Below are 15,719 nucleotides of genomic sequence, written 5' to 3' on the forward strand. Positions count from 1 at the left end.
AGCTGGAGGATCTGAAATGTCTAAAACGTGTGTGGAAATTTCTGCTCCGGGGAATGAAGGACTCTTTGTGCCCTCCAGGACCGAGCTGCTGCAGGATTTCATGGGCTGCTTCCCTCCAGCTTTGAGCAGATTTTCCATCTCCCACTGACCCTTTTGAGGAAGGGCAGGGTCAGTGAGCAACTGCTGGGGATTCTCCTTAAAATGCTACTTAGGAGCACTATTGTGAAAAAGCTTTTAATTAGCAGGCTTTCAGGCTCTATTATCAAAGCCTAAACAAAATTAAAACCAGCCTCAGTGAAGAACAAAAAAAGTGTGATTAGAAAATCCCTCAAGAGTACGGCTGGCAGTAAGTCAAGATGTGAGAAATTAAAGTCAGTTGCTAAAAATTCCCTTGGAGAAAAAAAAAAAAAAACAAACCAAAAACAGAGAGATACTCTGGAAGTACTTAAAATGTAGCCTTTAAATTTACAAGTATGGTTGTTTTGTGTAAAATCATGTGGGAACCAGTGGAAAGAAACTGAATTTCCACTGATGATCCTCAATGCAGGTCGAGTTTGTTGCTCTCACCTAGTTCAGAGTAGCTGCTGAGGCTGCCTGGGGTACAGAGATAAGGAATGAGATCTCTGCAAGGTTTGTGCTTGAGGAAAAACAGGAATATGCTCAAAGATCTCCTCCCAGCACACAAAGATTTGAGGTGTTGTGATAAAGCAGTGAAAACAATTTACTTCTAAAGCTGAGTGTGTGCCCCACATGAAGGGATGGGTTCGGGTTAGGCTGTAAAAGCTTTGATGGAAATGATGTTGTGGCTGTGTCGTTGCCTTTGCTGTGGCAATTACTGCTCCCTTCTGCTCCCTGGTGATGCTGCACCCCCTCCTTCCTACACACCCACCCTGCGGGGGTACATTTTGGGGAGGTTTAAGTTGCAATAATTTGTATTTTTGGAGAACAGAGCCATTAAGCAGCAGTTAGAGCCGGGCAGTGACAGCTCACAGGTGAATTCAGCACAGTTTGTATCACACTCACTAATTCTGCACCCACATCTCACACAAATGAGGGGCTGCTCTGCCACACCCAAGCCGCTGCTTTTTGGGGTGTCACTGCACCAAAAAGCTGGGCTGGGATTTGAGGATTTGAGCCCACCTTCCTGTGGCCACCTCACTGAGCAGTGCAAATGTTTTGGAAGGAGGAAAATCCCCCAAACAGCAGCACGGGTTAGTGATTTCTCTGTGCCAGTGGGAATATTCAGGGCACAACAGTTCCACGGGGAATGTGCCCTCCCTGCCCTGGGAGTGTGCTTGGCTGGCTGGCAGCAGCACACCCAGCTCCTGGAGATGACATCCCAGGAGTTAACGTGGGAAGAGGAAGGAGTGGGAACATGCAGCAAAACAAGAAAGCTCCATGATTTGTGCAAACGCATAGGAGTGACCAGCTGGGAAGGCAAAGGGTGAGAGAACATAATCTGGATGTCTAAAATACATTTGTTGTTCTCTGACAATGGCTTTGATCTTGGAGAGCCTGGAGGAGGTTGGATCCTGGCTGGCTCTGCCCTGCACAAGGACTTTGATGAAACCTTTCTTTGATCCCACATTTGAAAAATCTCACTGCCTATTTTCCCACAACTTCTGGCGTTCCCCCCTTCTCTCACAGCCTGTTCAAAGCTGCCCTGCTGCTCCTGGGGCTTGGAGTTGTTGGAGAAGGAGGTGCCCAGGAGGTGTTTTGGGGGTCCCTGTTGGGAGTGCCCTCCCCAGAGCTCTCCCCCTGGCCTTACCTGCTGGCAGCAGGTGCTGAGCTGCCCACTGCTGCGACACCCTCAGCTCAGCCCGGGTCTGCTGCAGCTCCTTCCACACGGAGTTGAGGATGAGATTGTTCCCTGTGCTGGCCCTGGCTTTGTCCTGCTCCAGAGCTGTTTCCTGCAGCTGCTGTTGGGCCCTGCTGCGCCAGGCGCTCTCCAGCCAGCCCAGCCGCACGGACACGTTGTGGCTCAGCTGCAGGACGTGCTCCAGAACCTTCCCTTGCTCCATCTCCTGCAGCCTCCTGCCTTCCTCAGCCTGCTCCCTGCTCCTCACCAGCGCCTGCTCCACCTGGCTCACCACATGGGAGGTGACAGAGGTGAAGGTGCCCGCCAGGGTGGTGGCGAGCTGGCTCAGCTCTGCCTTCAGGGTCTGCAGCTCCAGCCTGGGCAGCTCATCCAGAGCCTGCAGCATCATGTTCTCCTTCATCTGCGAGTTCTCCAGCATGATGAACAGCTTGTCCCACTTGCTGTGCTCCTGCTGGCAGTCACATGAAGCAGCTGGAAGGGAAGGTACAGATGTCGCTGTTCTTTGGTACCGAGTTTGAAACGGGAGTGTTGGGCAAAATCTGGCTCTGTGCTCTTTGTGTCCTCCAGACTGCCACAGAATCGTGGATTCACAGACCGGTTTGGGTTGGAAAGGACCTTACAGACAGTCTGGTCCAGCCCCTGCCCTGCTGGGGCCAGTGCCTTCCCCTCTGTATGAGCACAAACAGGGCAGGGGTGTGATTACAGAGATCCTAAACCGCTGGGACAGCAACAGCTTTTTGCAGGAAAACTGAGAAATAAAGAGCCTAAAGCACAGTCCAAGGCACCCCATCCGAGCCATTATTGCCCGGAATAACCTACATGAGCTTTCCCCTCGGAAAAAGGTAAATCATGTTCTCAGTAATAACTCTTACAAGAGCTAGGCAGCAGCTTCACCCAAATTCACTTTAAATTTACTCACCCTCCTCAGCGGCAGGGGCCGGACCTTCGATTTCGTTATCCAGGTTCACGTACATGAGCTCGTAGTCATCCTCTTCATCCAGGGCAGAGCCGGCAGCGCTGCAGGCGCAGAGCAGGGTGAGCAGGGACAGGAATTCTCGGGGCATTGTCCCGGCTGCTCCCGGGAGCTGGGGCTGCCCAGAGCCGGGATCCTCGGTGCGGGAGGAGCTGCGGAGCCCGAATGAATGAGCCGGGAGGCTCTGGGAGCGCAGCGCTGCTGCTGCGCCTTTTGGCCGGGACGGGAAGGGGCGGGCGGCTCCATCCCAGCCCCGGCTCTGCCCCAGGGATGCTCTGAGTGGCCGAGAGAGAGCCGGGCTCGCCCCAGGGACGGGCAGCGCTCGGCCTGGGCTGCTTTGTGTCATTTGTGGGAAAGAAAGCGTTCCCTGCAAATTGGCTTTGTGCTCGGTGTGTGCCAGGGCTCTGGAGGGGATTGGGAGGAAAATAAACATAGCCGGAGCTGGTTCGGATCCACGTGTCCCGTTTAGCGTTTTTGGAGAGTCAGGCACTGCTGTATAATAAATTCTATTATGTACCAACAGTTTATTGCTTTAAGCAATAAAGGAGAGCTCTTAAGGAGTTCTAACAGCTTGTCAGGGCTCTGCTTTTCCAGCCCTAATTAGCACTTACACCACCATTACTCCCTGGATAATCTGTTAGTGCTGTAGCCAGGTTTGGGAACTGTAAATCTGCAGCTGCACAATCAGAGTTGTGTTTTACCTTTGAAAAAGCAAAACAAAGTGCTTTTGGATGAAACATTAATTTAGTCTAAGTCTTACTGGTATTAATCTGGTTAAAATTCTGTTATCTTATAGGTTCAACAGGTCATTACTCATGCCAGAGATGCTTTGCTTAAGTGAGATTAGGGGTGATCTCACACAAATTATGTATTGGCTATGAAATATCCAGAGAACAGCAAAAAACCCCTCCTGCAATTACATCTAACTTGGAATCTGTGTTCCCTTTCCCTTTGTGTCTCTGGTTTTGCTTACACCACCCTGCAGTACCCGTGCCTTGGGAATTCCTCCCTGGGAGGGTGGTGGGGACAAGGTGGGGATCGGGCACAGGTTGGACTCTGACCTAGAGCTCCTTTCCAAGCTAAGATGATTCCATAATTTTCAAGTAGGTATGTGCCAAACCCGAGTCCTCCTGGGGGGAGAATTAGCCTTGGTGCTTGGGCTTTTTTCTTTGGAAACTCCCTTTGGAGTGAAAGCCCGTCTTCCAGGGGACACAGCAGTGAGCTCCAGCGCCCCTGTTCTTCCCCAGCTCTCTGTGATGCTGGCAGGGGCAGAGCTGGAGCTCGGGAAATTCCTTTTTCCAGGAGTGGGTGCAGGGCTGGCATCACCCAGCTATGGCTCTGGGGTCCCACCCTGGCTCATGTGCTGCCATGGTGTGTCCCCAGCTGTGGGACACTTTGTGCTGGAATTGTGTCATTCCCAGCTTGGGAAGGGTGAGAAAATCTAATCTGGAAAGTATTGGGGGTCATGGAAGGAAGAGGGAAGGAAACCATTTAGGTATTTGGGTAGGGTGTTTTTTCCATTCTCACTCAACAAACATTTTCAGGCTCTTAGTTTAGATTGAGGCAGGTGATGCAAGACTGGGGAAAAGTGAATTATTCAGAATTCCTGATATCACCCCTGGGAATCAGGGGGTTGGAGAGCTCCCCTCGGAGCCCATAAAGGTGTGACAAACAGCTCTGAGTATCCATTGCTACCTCAAACATGAAAAGACCAGAATATGGCCAACTGGGTTGTGCCTGCTGACCTTTCTTGAGGTCTCTGAAGAACAGACCCAAACTGGGATATCTGGGATTATTTACATGTGTGCACACAGGTTCTTCACTTAAAAGCAATTCCATGTCAGTGAGGTCACTTCAATCTCACTGCAGAGGGAGGGGGTTGCTCTGATTACTTTTGCTTTTCATTTATCTTGGTTAGGGAATATCAGCCCAGCAGTGTTTGCTGCAGGAAACTGCCCAAAGCTGCGCTAGCACAAAGTATTTTTTGTTCAGAGAGGTTTGGTGGCTGCAGTCCATCATCTGTGATTGCATCACTCCTCTGATACACCCCACGCTCCAAACGCTCGTTTGCCAGACTAAATAATCAGTCTTCCTTTCCAGATCCCTTCCTATCCCTGACATCCCAGCTTAGGCAATAGCATGGCTCAGGTCGGTGTCTTTCCTTGCTTGAAGCTGTTATTTTTGTTACTGCCTCTTGGATCCCTTCCCATCACACTTCTAGAGCTGACAGGAAATTTGCCTGTCCAGGAATACGGGAATTTCATCTTTTGCAATCGTTGCTGAAATTTGACTGGAGTTTAAGGGCTCTGCTCCATGTGGGCAGAAAAATTCCAGTGCAAACTAAGCAAGGGCAAGTGCAAAGAAAGGACTTAGTGCTGGAAGCATGATGTCATCCAGAGAGAAAATAATTTTTGGTGTATTCAGTACAAAATGTTTCAATTTCGAACTATGACGTGAGAAAAGTTCCAGTGAATCCATCCTCTCACCTTTTTTATCATTGAGTACCCTGAGTTTGAAAGGACCCCCAAGGATCCTCCAGTCCAGCTCCTGGCCCTGCCCAGACCCCCCAACAATCCCACCCTGGGCATCCCTGGGAGCGCTGTCCAAAACCTTCTGGAGCTCTGGCAGCCTTGGGGAGCTTTTCCAGTGCTTATTCCACCCTGTGGGGGAAGAACCTTTCCCTGATCTCCAGGTTCTTCCTCTGGGGGAATTGGTGCTTGGCATCAATGCCATGGAACGTTAGTGGTGACATTTTTTATCCACATCCACTGGGAGCATCAGGAAGAGCCCAGGGAACGTGGTTAGGAAATGTCCAGAATGGAGCAGTTTGCTCATCGTTTCAGGGTGATTCATCAGCAAATCTCTGCCCCTGGCCTTTGTGATTGTGTGGAACAGAATAAAACAAACTTGCCGTGTCTGTGGGGTGTGAGTGGGGTCTGACTTGGCCTTTGGCAGTGCTGGGGCTGCACGGGGGGCTCAGAGCAGCCTTCGGGAAGCAGCCAGGGATTGTCCAAGCAGGATAAGGTGCAGAAGTGTGGCTGGCTGCAGTGGAGAGCCCCTCCTGTGAAGGATCAGGACCCTCGGGGATGATTACGAGCTGCTGGGCTCAGAGCTGTGCTCGTTTCCTGCCTCGGGGGGAGGCTGTGAGACCCAGCCGTGTTCTGGGGTGCATTTCTGTACCTGGCAAGGGCCCCACGTGCTCCAGTCTGAACCCAAATATCCTTTTCCTACCATCCATGAACAGATCTGCTTATCTTCCCAAGTCACCCGGCTCAGATGTAAACGGGAGGGAGAGCAGCAGGCCAGAGAGCTGATTCCTCTTGGAAACCAAACCCAAAGAGGCCGTGAGGACTTCCAAGGGTTTACGAAAAGGAGCCATACTAGGTTGCAATAGGCAGATGTTTTCCATATGTTGTTCAAGTGAAACTTAAATCCATTGAGGCAGGCATGTACTGCGATGTGAAGTTATATATTTTGGTATGAGCCTGGGCTTCAAATTGAATTATGCACAGACATCTTAAAAAAACGTGTGAGAGAGGGTTTAGCATATATCTCTGTCTGTCTGCAGTTGGCTCTCTCTGGCTCCTTTCTATTCCTGGAAATGGCATCCTTTACTATTTCTGTTTGAATGCATGTTTAGTTCTCTGTTAACCAACTATTCCTTCCATATGATGCTTATTTAATTTGAAAATCTGAGCCTCGGCAAAGGAGAATTGTAGTTTTTGTCTTTCGTTGATTTTGTTGTTTCTTTGTCATTTCTCTCCTTCTTTCTTCTTTTTGTTTCTTTGTTAACTGAAATCACACTTAGTTTGGCCTAGGACTCAACAGAGCACCATCCAAAACTGAAAGCTCATTAAGCAGTGTTCTCATGATAATCAGAAATAAAATGATAATTAATAGGAATTAATTGGGGTTTTCTTACACAATCGTGTTACGCCTGCAATGATTTGCTCCATTTTGATAATTTACTTGCTTTCTTGGCCCAATATATAATTTTCTACAGTTTTATGCCTGCCTGGATTTGTACTAATGATCCTTCAAGGCCAGCTCGGAGCAACTTGGTGGAACGAGATGAGCTTTAACATCTCTCCCACCCAACCTGTCCCGTGATTGTTGCACTGGTGTCTCCAGGAGCGTGCTGGTGCTGTGGGGCTGTCCCCAGTGCTGGGCACTGGCTGACAGCTGCTCCCTGTCCCTGCTGTGTCCCCAGGGAACTCGATGCTGCTGCGGGTGCTGCCCGCGCTCTACGAGAAGCGGCCGCAGCCGATCCGCGCCCGCCTGCGGGAGCTGGTGGCACCCCTGGCCCAGCTGGACCCGTCCGAGCAGCTCCACCTCCTCAGGCTCCTGCACACCGTGGCCAGGAAGAGAGAACTGGGGGTAAACCACACCAGGAACATCTCCCTGCCCCTCCTTTTGAGGGCTCGCTGAGGGAGGAATCCCACAGTGCTTCCCTATGCTAGTTCCCTGTAAATTCTTTCATTCCAGTCCATTCTCCACCTAGTCATAAGGAGAACAGAGCAAAGACTCTGCTGGACCAAAAGGTTTTGGTTAAACCATTTGTCTCCAATGTTTTTGGCTCTTCCTCTGTCAGCTGGGTGTGAATTCCCATAACTGTGTTCCTGTCAGTGTACATGAACTGTATTAAAATCCACGTCAAGGACAATTAGCATGATTTAGGAACTGATGAGAACTGATAATCCTTAAAAAAAAGAACAGAGGAAGGGGTTGTTTCATGCCCTGTGTCTGGGTGTTTTTCCACAGATGCAGCAGTTTCCCTGAATCCAAGGTGCATTAGTGTGTCTGTTTACCCTGAATTAATCCCTCAGTGGGGACTTGTACACAATTGCATCCTGTTTGCAGATGGTTCCAAGGGCTACACCCTCAGTCTCCTGAAAACTGGGCTCTAACAGTAAATAACATCTTACCCACAGCACATTTATTATGCAGTGAGGGTCTTGCCCCCGTTTTTCCCTCTATTCCAGCTCCTGACCTTGTCACATTGTTCAGTTTCTGGTGGAACCCAAAAATTTTTACAAGTACTTTAATTTACTGCATCATTGAGGAAGGCTGAGTCTTTATGTTGTTTTGATCAATAAAATATAGACTGGCCTGGAGCAAGGAAAATATTTGATAGAGGTGTTTTTTTGGTCTTTTTTTTTAAAAAAAATTGGGCATTTCCTTACTTATTTATGCATAGCTGCCATATTTTAAAGCAGAGTTTACCCTTATTCCATATGTTCAGTTGAACTTGGATTGACCTCAGCAATAGCTCCATGCAAAGGTCACCAAGGGTGGAAAACTCTTCTATTAGCTCAGAATCTGGTGGCTCATTTTTATCACTCTGGTGGTTGTATCTCCTCTGGTTATATGTGTTCACAATTCAAAACAGAGCTCCAATTTGTTTCTGGTTGTTTAACAGGTGCTGAAAGAGTGTTTGCCATCTTTATTTGGACACCTGAGGGACCCCAACCACAGCGAGGTGATTCTAAACATCCTTCTGGAAATATCCAGCTACGAACCTGCAGCCTTGGCCCCTTTCCTTCCCACGCTGAGGGAAACTGGTGAGAGTTTTCCCAGTTTGATTGGGCAGACAGCAAAGATCTTTGGAGCTGTTGGACATCTCGATGAGGTGAGGTGGGAAACAAAAGGACTTGCTTGGGTTGGTTGGGGTTGGTTTTAATCTGATAGGAAGTAATGCATCCATATATTTGTGTCTTCTTGAGTAACCAGACTGCCCTGCCATGGAATCATGGTTTGGGTTGGGAGGGACCTTAAAGATGATTTTATTCCAGTCCTTCCCCCTTTGGCAATTAATTTGGGTGTGTATTGGCTGGGCCTTGTGTGTCTGAGCAGCACAGGAAAGCACCATCCTTGCTCTTTCTACTGATCTGGAGCTTTTTATTCATGTAAAATTAAATTTATCTCTGAAAAATCAAAACCAGATTTGGTTTGGCTTTGTAAATCATATTTCTGTTGTGTGGAAAGAGGAGCCAAAATCCCATTGAGGCCTGGGAGCCAAATGAAGTTTGTTGTTCTCTCCTTGTTTACTTCCATCCCCCAGCAAGTTTTACTTTTATAAGATCTGCAGGTGATCACATTTAATGCTGTATTTAGTATTTGAAAGTCAGCATTTTCTAGAAACTTTACAGTTGCTAACCAGCCAATCCTCAGCTGAGCACAGCTGGGCTCAGAACTGAAGGATTTCATTTGGATTCTGCGTTTTGGGGTGTTGAACCAGCTCTCCCCATCTGGGTGTCTCTGAGGCTCCGTTTCCGCTGAGTTTTGCTACTTCAAAGGGGCTGAATTTGTTTATTTTGCCTTTTGTTGCTGTGATTGTTTTATACCAAACCAAGAATAAGCGAGGAACCAACTGGCCCTGTTGGATTTCATGTAGTGCTGGAAATTACACGCTAAAGTTTACAAGGACGTGATTCAAAGAATATTTTCCCCTCATATTTTTGACCTGTTGGTTTATGTGGCTACACCAATCTACTGAGTGGAGCACACACAGCCTGCACTGAATAATTAATGTCTGCTCTCCCTGGAGTAAGTGTTGAGTAGCTCTCACCATGTCCTGTGTCATGAGTCTGATTTTTTAGGAATTTTTTAGGACTCAGCAGCATCCCAGCCCACGGGCAGGACACTTTTGTCCTTTGTTTGCTGTTTGTCACTGACATCCAGGGACCCTGAATTCCAAAACAGGGATGAAAACAACACACAAAGGGTGGTGGAGGTGAATGTTCCACCAGGAGATCAATGACTCCTCTCTTGTTTTGCTCTCTAAAATGTTTGGAAGTGTGAATAATTCTGAGTAGTGGAAGATTTTAGAATGGCAGAGTGTTTTGGGTTGGAAGGGACCTTAACCCATTCCCCTGTTATGGGCAGGGACACTTCCACTACCCCAGGTTGCTCCAAACCCTGTCCAAGCTGGTCTTACTGAAAACCACCTCACCTAAAAGGAGAAGGAAATGCCTCCTGATTCCTGAGCAGAGGTGAGATCGTGGAATCCAAATCTCCCAGGCTGGAAAAGACCACCAGGACCATCGAGTCTAACCATCAGCCCACGTGTGCCTCTGACAGTCTCATCTCACAGCCCCCCATGGCAGGGCCATCCCAAAACCCTCCCTCATCCCTTGTCCCGCTCTTCCCTGTCCTGTCACGGAGCAATGCCATGGATATCCTGCCACTTCTCAGACAACAATTGGCCTCCCCTGCCCGGCCAAGCAAAACAAGGAGACATCAATGGCAGTGCTGGAATTTTATTTGTTGATGTTTTATTTCACTGGAAGGCTTGTCTGGGGAAAAGAGGTGGCAAGGATTGAGGCTTGGCCCTTGACGGTCGAGACTGTGGATCTGAGCAGCAAATCCTTGCTGGCTCCTAGAAAAAGCCTCTTGTGCTTCCAGGGACCCCGGGAGAGAGGAGAGCTCTGGATTTGAAAGGTTGCCCCTTGTTTACACACACCACTTCTGCTGGTGTCAGCGACACTCTCGGGGGGCAAGCTGAAATCAGAACTTGTCCCTTAACCATAAATTTGTGCAAATGAAAAAGCATCTCGGGGCTCAGGGCGATCGGACACTTTATTTTTCTCCCCTATGTTTTGAACCACCTGGGAGTTGGAGTTATTTCTGAAAGCCTTGTGATCTTTTTGCAGTCTCCTGAACCTGTTTTTAAGAAAGAAGAACAACACTTTGCCACACCTCATCGCCTGTGCTTTAGCTCTTCACCTTCTGGCAGATGTAATGCCATAAACTGTAAAGGCTGCTTATGAGAAAATACACGAATACATCAAACAGGCATTGCTGAAATAACAAGGGGTTATGTGCATCCAAATAGGCTTTGTGAAACATTTTGGATAAGAGTTGTGGCAGGGATAACGGCTGCTTTCATCTTGAGCTATTTTGCTTTAATTTTGTTTTGTATAACTGTTACATATTATATTACTCAGGCGAGTTTATTGTTCTTTTACCTCACTCCAGGCGAGTAGCAGCATTTCAGCATGGCTGGAGACTCTCCAGCTGGATCAAAGTGACAGGAAAATGGTCAAAACTGCTCCTCCATTTAGTCTGCTGCAGTTTGTTTAGAAAACAAAAATGTGTTTTAAATGTTAATTGAGCCCCTGTTTATCTCTTGGAGGAAGGATCGGCTTTCAAATAAATGAGTGACTGCGCACCAAAAAGTCAACCCTGCTCAAGCCATTGAGGAAAAATCTCCTTCGTCACATCAGCCCAACCCAGGGTGCAGCTGGAGTTTTCCCCCATATGGCTGAAGGGATGCAAATTGTCTGATCCAATTTTCCCATTTATCTCTGTCATGGCACGATGCAGCAGAGCTGCTTTTCCTTGAATTACGTTGACTTGCTCTTCAAAAAAAGTGATGCTCAGGCCACGTCCTGCCAAAGCCTCCCAGGTATTTTTATAGCCCAGCTGGATTTGGAATCAAACTTTCAGCAGATTTTGCTCTCTGGTTACGAGGTCCCAGAAGAGAGGAGGAGATGGGGCTGGGGCCCTGCAGGGTCCAGAGCCACGTGCGTGGTACATGAGCTCCCTGCTGGCCCTTGGGAAGAAGAAAACTCTTTGGTTTTGCCTTTGTTTGTGTTTCCGCACAGGCTGAAATCCAAACTTCTCCCAGTTTCTCTATCAATCTTCTGAGGACCAACTGGGCTTCCCTGAGGAAAAGGATTCCCCCAGTGAAGGATCTGATGGGAGTTCCTGAGTTAATTTCTGGTTTTTCCACTGCTTTTCCCAGTTGGGTGTTTTTAGGACTGTGGAACCCAATCTAATTAGGACAACTGTAAGAGAGGAGCCCTAATCTGGAGATGTTCAAATCCAGGCTGGATGTTCCCCTGGATTCCTGGAGGTGTTGGTGGGGCTTGGAGCAACTTGTGGAAGGTGCTCCTGCCCATGGCAGGGGTGGGACTGGGTGGTCTCTAAGGTCCCTTCCAAACCATTCTCTGGTTTTATGAAGTAGCTGAGCCAGGCTCATCGGAGGTGAAAGAGGAGCTTGGTGCTGCTGGGGCCCTGATCACTGAGCCAGGCTGATCTGCCAACCCAGAACCACGTAGGGCCCTGAAAGCGCCTTCAGAGATCTGGCTCTAGGTCTGAGGAGGAGACAAGACATCCTGGGTTAGGTAACACAGCAGGAACAAAAGTCACTTCAGTGTAACCACAAATAAACTGTGTTTGAGGCAGCTGCCTCTGCCATCGTGGGCAGCCACTCCTCCCCGGGGACAGCGCCTCAGTCCCAGCACACAAACCCCTCAGAGCAGCAAACAACGAATTCTTGTGTTCAGCACTGTTCTTATCTCCCCCCTGCCCAGGAGCGAGCCAGAACATCCCTGCTGTATCTGGTGAACCAGCTGGCCAGCATGGAGCACTCCTTTCACCACATCCTGCTGCTGGAGATCAAGAGCCTCACCGACACCTTCTCCAGCATCCTGGGCGCCCAGAGCAGGGACATTTATCGCATGAGCAACAGCTTCTCTGCCATCGCCAGGCTGCTCCTGCGGCAGCTCCACACCGACAGCACGGCTGCAGACAGGTACTGGCGCTCTCACAAACCTCAGCCCTCTCCAGCGCTCTGGCAGGCACCAAAATTCCCCTTAAACTGCTCCCGTTGTGTGAAGAAAGCTGTGCCCTGGATAAATAGAGTTGAGCAAGCTAAAACGCCTCGGTTAAAAATAAATTAGTGAAGTTGGGCCTCACAATTATCATTTATTCTAGAAAATGCCCACTGAGGGTGATGAGAACAATGGCTGGCGTAGCTCCCCGGTGAAGATTTGTCCAGAGTGAGATGTTCTGCTCACTCAGCTGCTTCTGACCGTGTATCTTAAGGTTTAAAGTGTTGTGACGTTCGTCACGGTGAGGATAGAAATGTTATTTAAATACAGGGTGGCAGTCACTTCTAATTAGTGGGAGATTCATAATTAGAGTTGTGTGTGCTGCAGTGGGTCAGGGGGGCACAGAGGAGTCGTGATTCTTTAAAAAAATGGAACACAGATGTCAGAAAACTCCTAACGGTGAAGGCCAGCCCTGGAGCCAGACCGGGAGTGGTGGAGACAAAACACTGAGGTCAGTGGAGAAACAGAAAATTGGTGTCCTGGAGAGAGGTGCAAATGAAAAAGGACAGGAATCCAGACAGAGCCCCTCATCTCACCACAAGTGAGAAATGTCCAAGCTTCACCTGGTGGCAGAACCTGAGCAGAAACCAGCCCCCAGCATTCACAACCCATTGTGGTACCTCCATTTATGGTTGAAAAGTCACTTTATTTGTTAAATATTCCTTGTTATATTCTGTGGTTAACATTTCTTTCTAGAGCTGCTAAAAAAAAAAAACATTTAAAAACAAGGTTTTCATCAAAATCTGGCTGTTTCTCACTAAAATTCTTTTTGTTAAGGACTGCCTGAAGAGTAGGAGCTTCATTGTCTGTGTGAGCATGGTTACAGATTATTTTCTCTCTAAGTTCCTTCATTTTATTAATTTATTTCTTTATTTTATATTTAATTCCCTCCCCAACCCTCTGTGCCCTTGTTATCTTAACATGGCTGTGAGAGATCACTAAATCAAAAAAATAATGCTGGTTTTTCATAGTTTTTAGCCATTCTGTAGTATTTTAGCTATTTGCTTTTACATTTCAGTTAAGTCAGACAAGGCTGAATGAGAATTCTCTGCTGATTTAAGCAGAGTTGATTTTGACTCGTGCTTGGGAAGCTGGACCAGTCCAGATGTGAATGTGGAAGTGCCCTCCCAGCTCTGGAGCTGCTGCAGTCACTGAGCTAAAGAGCAGCAATCCAGAGTGAAAGGAATCCAGGATTTTAAACTCAGTGCCTGGATTATAACCATTCCTTCCAAAACTCCTGTGTTTACATCAGGAGAAGCTGATTTCTGCAGAGCCATGGCTGGCCTGGTGTTGTTTGACACAGGGAATTTTACATGCAGGGACTGGGAGCATAATTAAAACCAGGCCATGCTCTGCTGCTCCTCACTGTCCCAAAATTGCAAGTTATTCAGTCCCAGAGGGGCTTTTAAAGAACATATACAGGGTTTTAATGGACTTATCCAACCTAGAGGGGCAGTGTAGTCAATTAAAGGGAAAGAAAGCTTCAAAGTCCTCGTTCTGGGTAAGAACCAAGCGTAAGAGGCTGCACCAGTGCTGCTCCTCCCAGCCCTTGTGGCTGCTTGGAATTGTTTTACACTGGGAGAGGAGAGATTTAGGTTAAATATCAGGAAGTTCTTGACTCAGAGGGTGGGCAGTGCCCCTGGATCCCTGGCAGTGCCCAAGGCCAGGCTGGACAGGGTTTGGAGCAATCTGGGATAGGGGAAGGTGCCCCTGCCATGGCAGGGTGGAATGGGATGAGATTTAAGGTCCCTCCAACCAAAACCAGTCTGGGATTCTGCTGACAATTTCATGATCTTTCCTCCACCACTTGCCTTCTTCAAACTTTCCTGTCCATCCTTTTTGAGGAGGTGATTTTCTCTCCCTTAGCAAACCAGGAGCACCTGATCCATCCTTGAGGCACAGAGGTGAACCCTGGCCACAATCCAGGTGAATTTTCATTCATTTCCCTTTGGGATGCTCTTGTTCCCACCTTGAGCACCCCACTGGTAGTGTGACAATGGTGCTGCTGCTCTGGGGAAATGTTCTTTATGCTAAAGCATCACCTGGACACCAAGGTGCATTTCTCCAGAGGATTTAACAGCATGAAGCCATCAGCAGCCTGGCACTATTTTTGGAGTTATGGTTTCTCCATGAGCTCGTGCATCCTCCTCCTCCTCCTCCTGCAAAGAGCTTTGGGATAAACTGATCCTGCTCCAGCAGCCTGGCAATGCCCCGGTGCCTCTTGCCAAGGCTGCAAACAGTGGTGGGTTTGAGAGGAGCTGGGAGGGCTGCCAGGCATCCCAGTGGGGTGGGGTGGAGCCCTGCTGGGTGTTTTGGGGCAGGTTTGTGCTTTTGGCTCCCCAAGGAGCTGATGTGAGCACAAGGCTGGTGCACAGGAGAGCTCCTGGGCACTCAGAGCTCCTCTGCTTCCCACTTGGAAATCCTGGCACTAACGGGGTAAAAACGAGACGGTGGCTTGAGGAGCCCACCCTCCACACCCTGCGAGTGACTTTTTTTCTGCTCTATTTATGGAAAACAGGATTCATCCATGTTCCTTTTCCAACCATAACGACTTCACGATTCCTTCAGATAAATATTTCCTTGCATTCCCTTCACAAAGCCATGGGAGCTCAGCAGGAGGATGCTGGACAAAGAGGTGCTGTTTGAAACACCATTTTTAATTCCAAACATCACCAAGGCTCCCTGGTTAGGGTCTGTCACTCCCAAAGCCCATCAGTCCATCAATCCCCTCTCTGTGTCCTGAGGCTTTGCCCGTATTTACACAGGGAACAGAAGTTTTCCTTCGAGCTCAGCTCCCACAATGGGAGCAGTGTTGGGAGCTGTGCTGGAGTGACTGCTTTCCAATAAATTAAATCTTGTCCTACATCCCCAGAAAGATTTGTTAGGAAAGGTCACATCAAGGGTCTTTATTACAGAAGAATATTTTTCAAGTGCTCCTCAGTGTTAATATATTATGAGATCTTGCTTAAATTAAAAACAAAGCAAGACAAAACTTGCCAGCTCCCCTGAGAAATATCCTGAGCTGCCTTTATCAAAACAAGTGAAAAAGTGCATTTTGTGATGCCGCATTTCTGGTTGTTTTTTAAAAACCTGGCTTTTTACAATTGCTAATTTGCAGTTTGGAGAGTTTTTAATGGGCTCCCCCACTGCGAGCGTGACTTGTGAGCCTCTGCTGCTTTGGAAGGGCTGCGTTAAACGCCTCTTTTGTGGTTTTATAAATCCATGTTTTACAGATTTAGCTATTCAGATGTTTGTTCATTGGGGGAAAAAAAAGAAAATTAAACAAAGAAATAGCCAGAGGCATAACAAA

General features: G+C 48.1%; 1 protein-coding gene across 4 annotated transcripts in view; it reads left to right on the forward strand.

The window, feature by feature from the left end:
• VEPH1 (ventricular zone expressed PH domain containing 1) overlaps positions 1-15,719 on the forward strand; it is a 57,261-nt gene that overhangs the window by 18,807 nt on the left and 22,735 nt on the right. For 3 of the 4 annotated variants that reach the window (XM_088060806.1, XM_088060807.1, XM_088060808.1), the window contains exons 7-8: positions 8,212-8,421; positions 12,110-12,330. In XM_088060806.1, the coding sequence (XP_087916932.1) occupies positions 8,212-8,421; positions 12,110-12,330 (431 nt within the window). Of the gene's footprint in view, positions 1-7,002; positions 7,170-8,211; positions 8,422-12,109; positions 12,331-15,719 lie in introns of all 4 variants that reach the window. The other variant, XM_005525133.2, reaches the window with a different exon arrangement.

The sequence above is a fragment of the Pseudopodoces humilis genome, chromosome 11 (genome assembly GCF_049639895.1).
Source record: "Pseudopodoces humilis isolate 2021_Gansu_Grassland_sample_001 chromosome 11, ASM4963989v1, whole genome shotgun sequence".
NCBI classification, from domain to species: Eukaryota; Metazoa; Chordata; class Aves; order Passeriformes; family Paridae; genus Pseudopodoces; species Pseudopodoces humilis.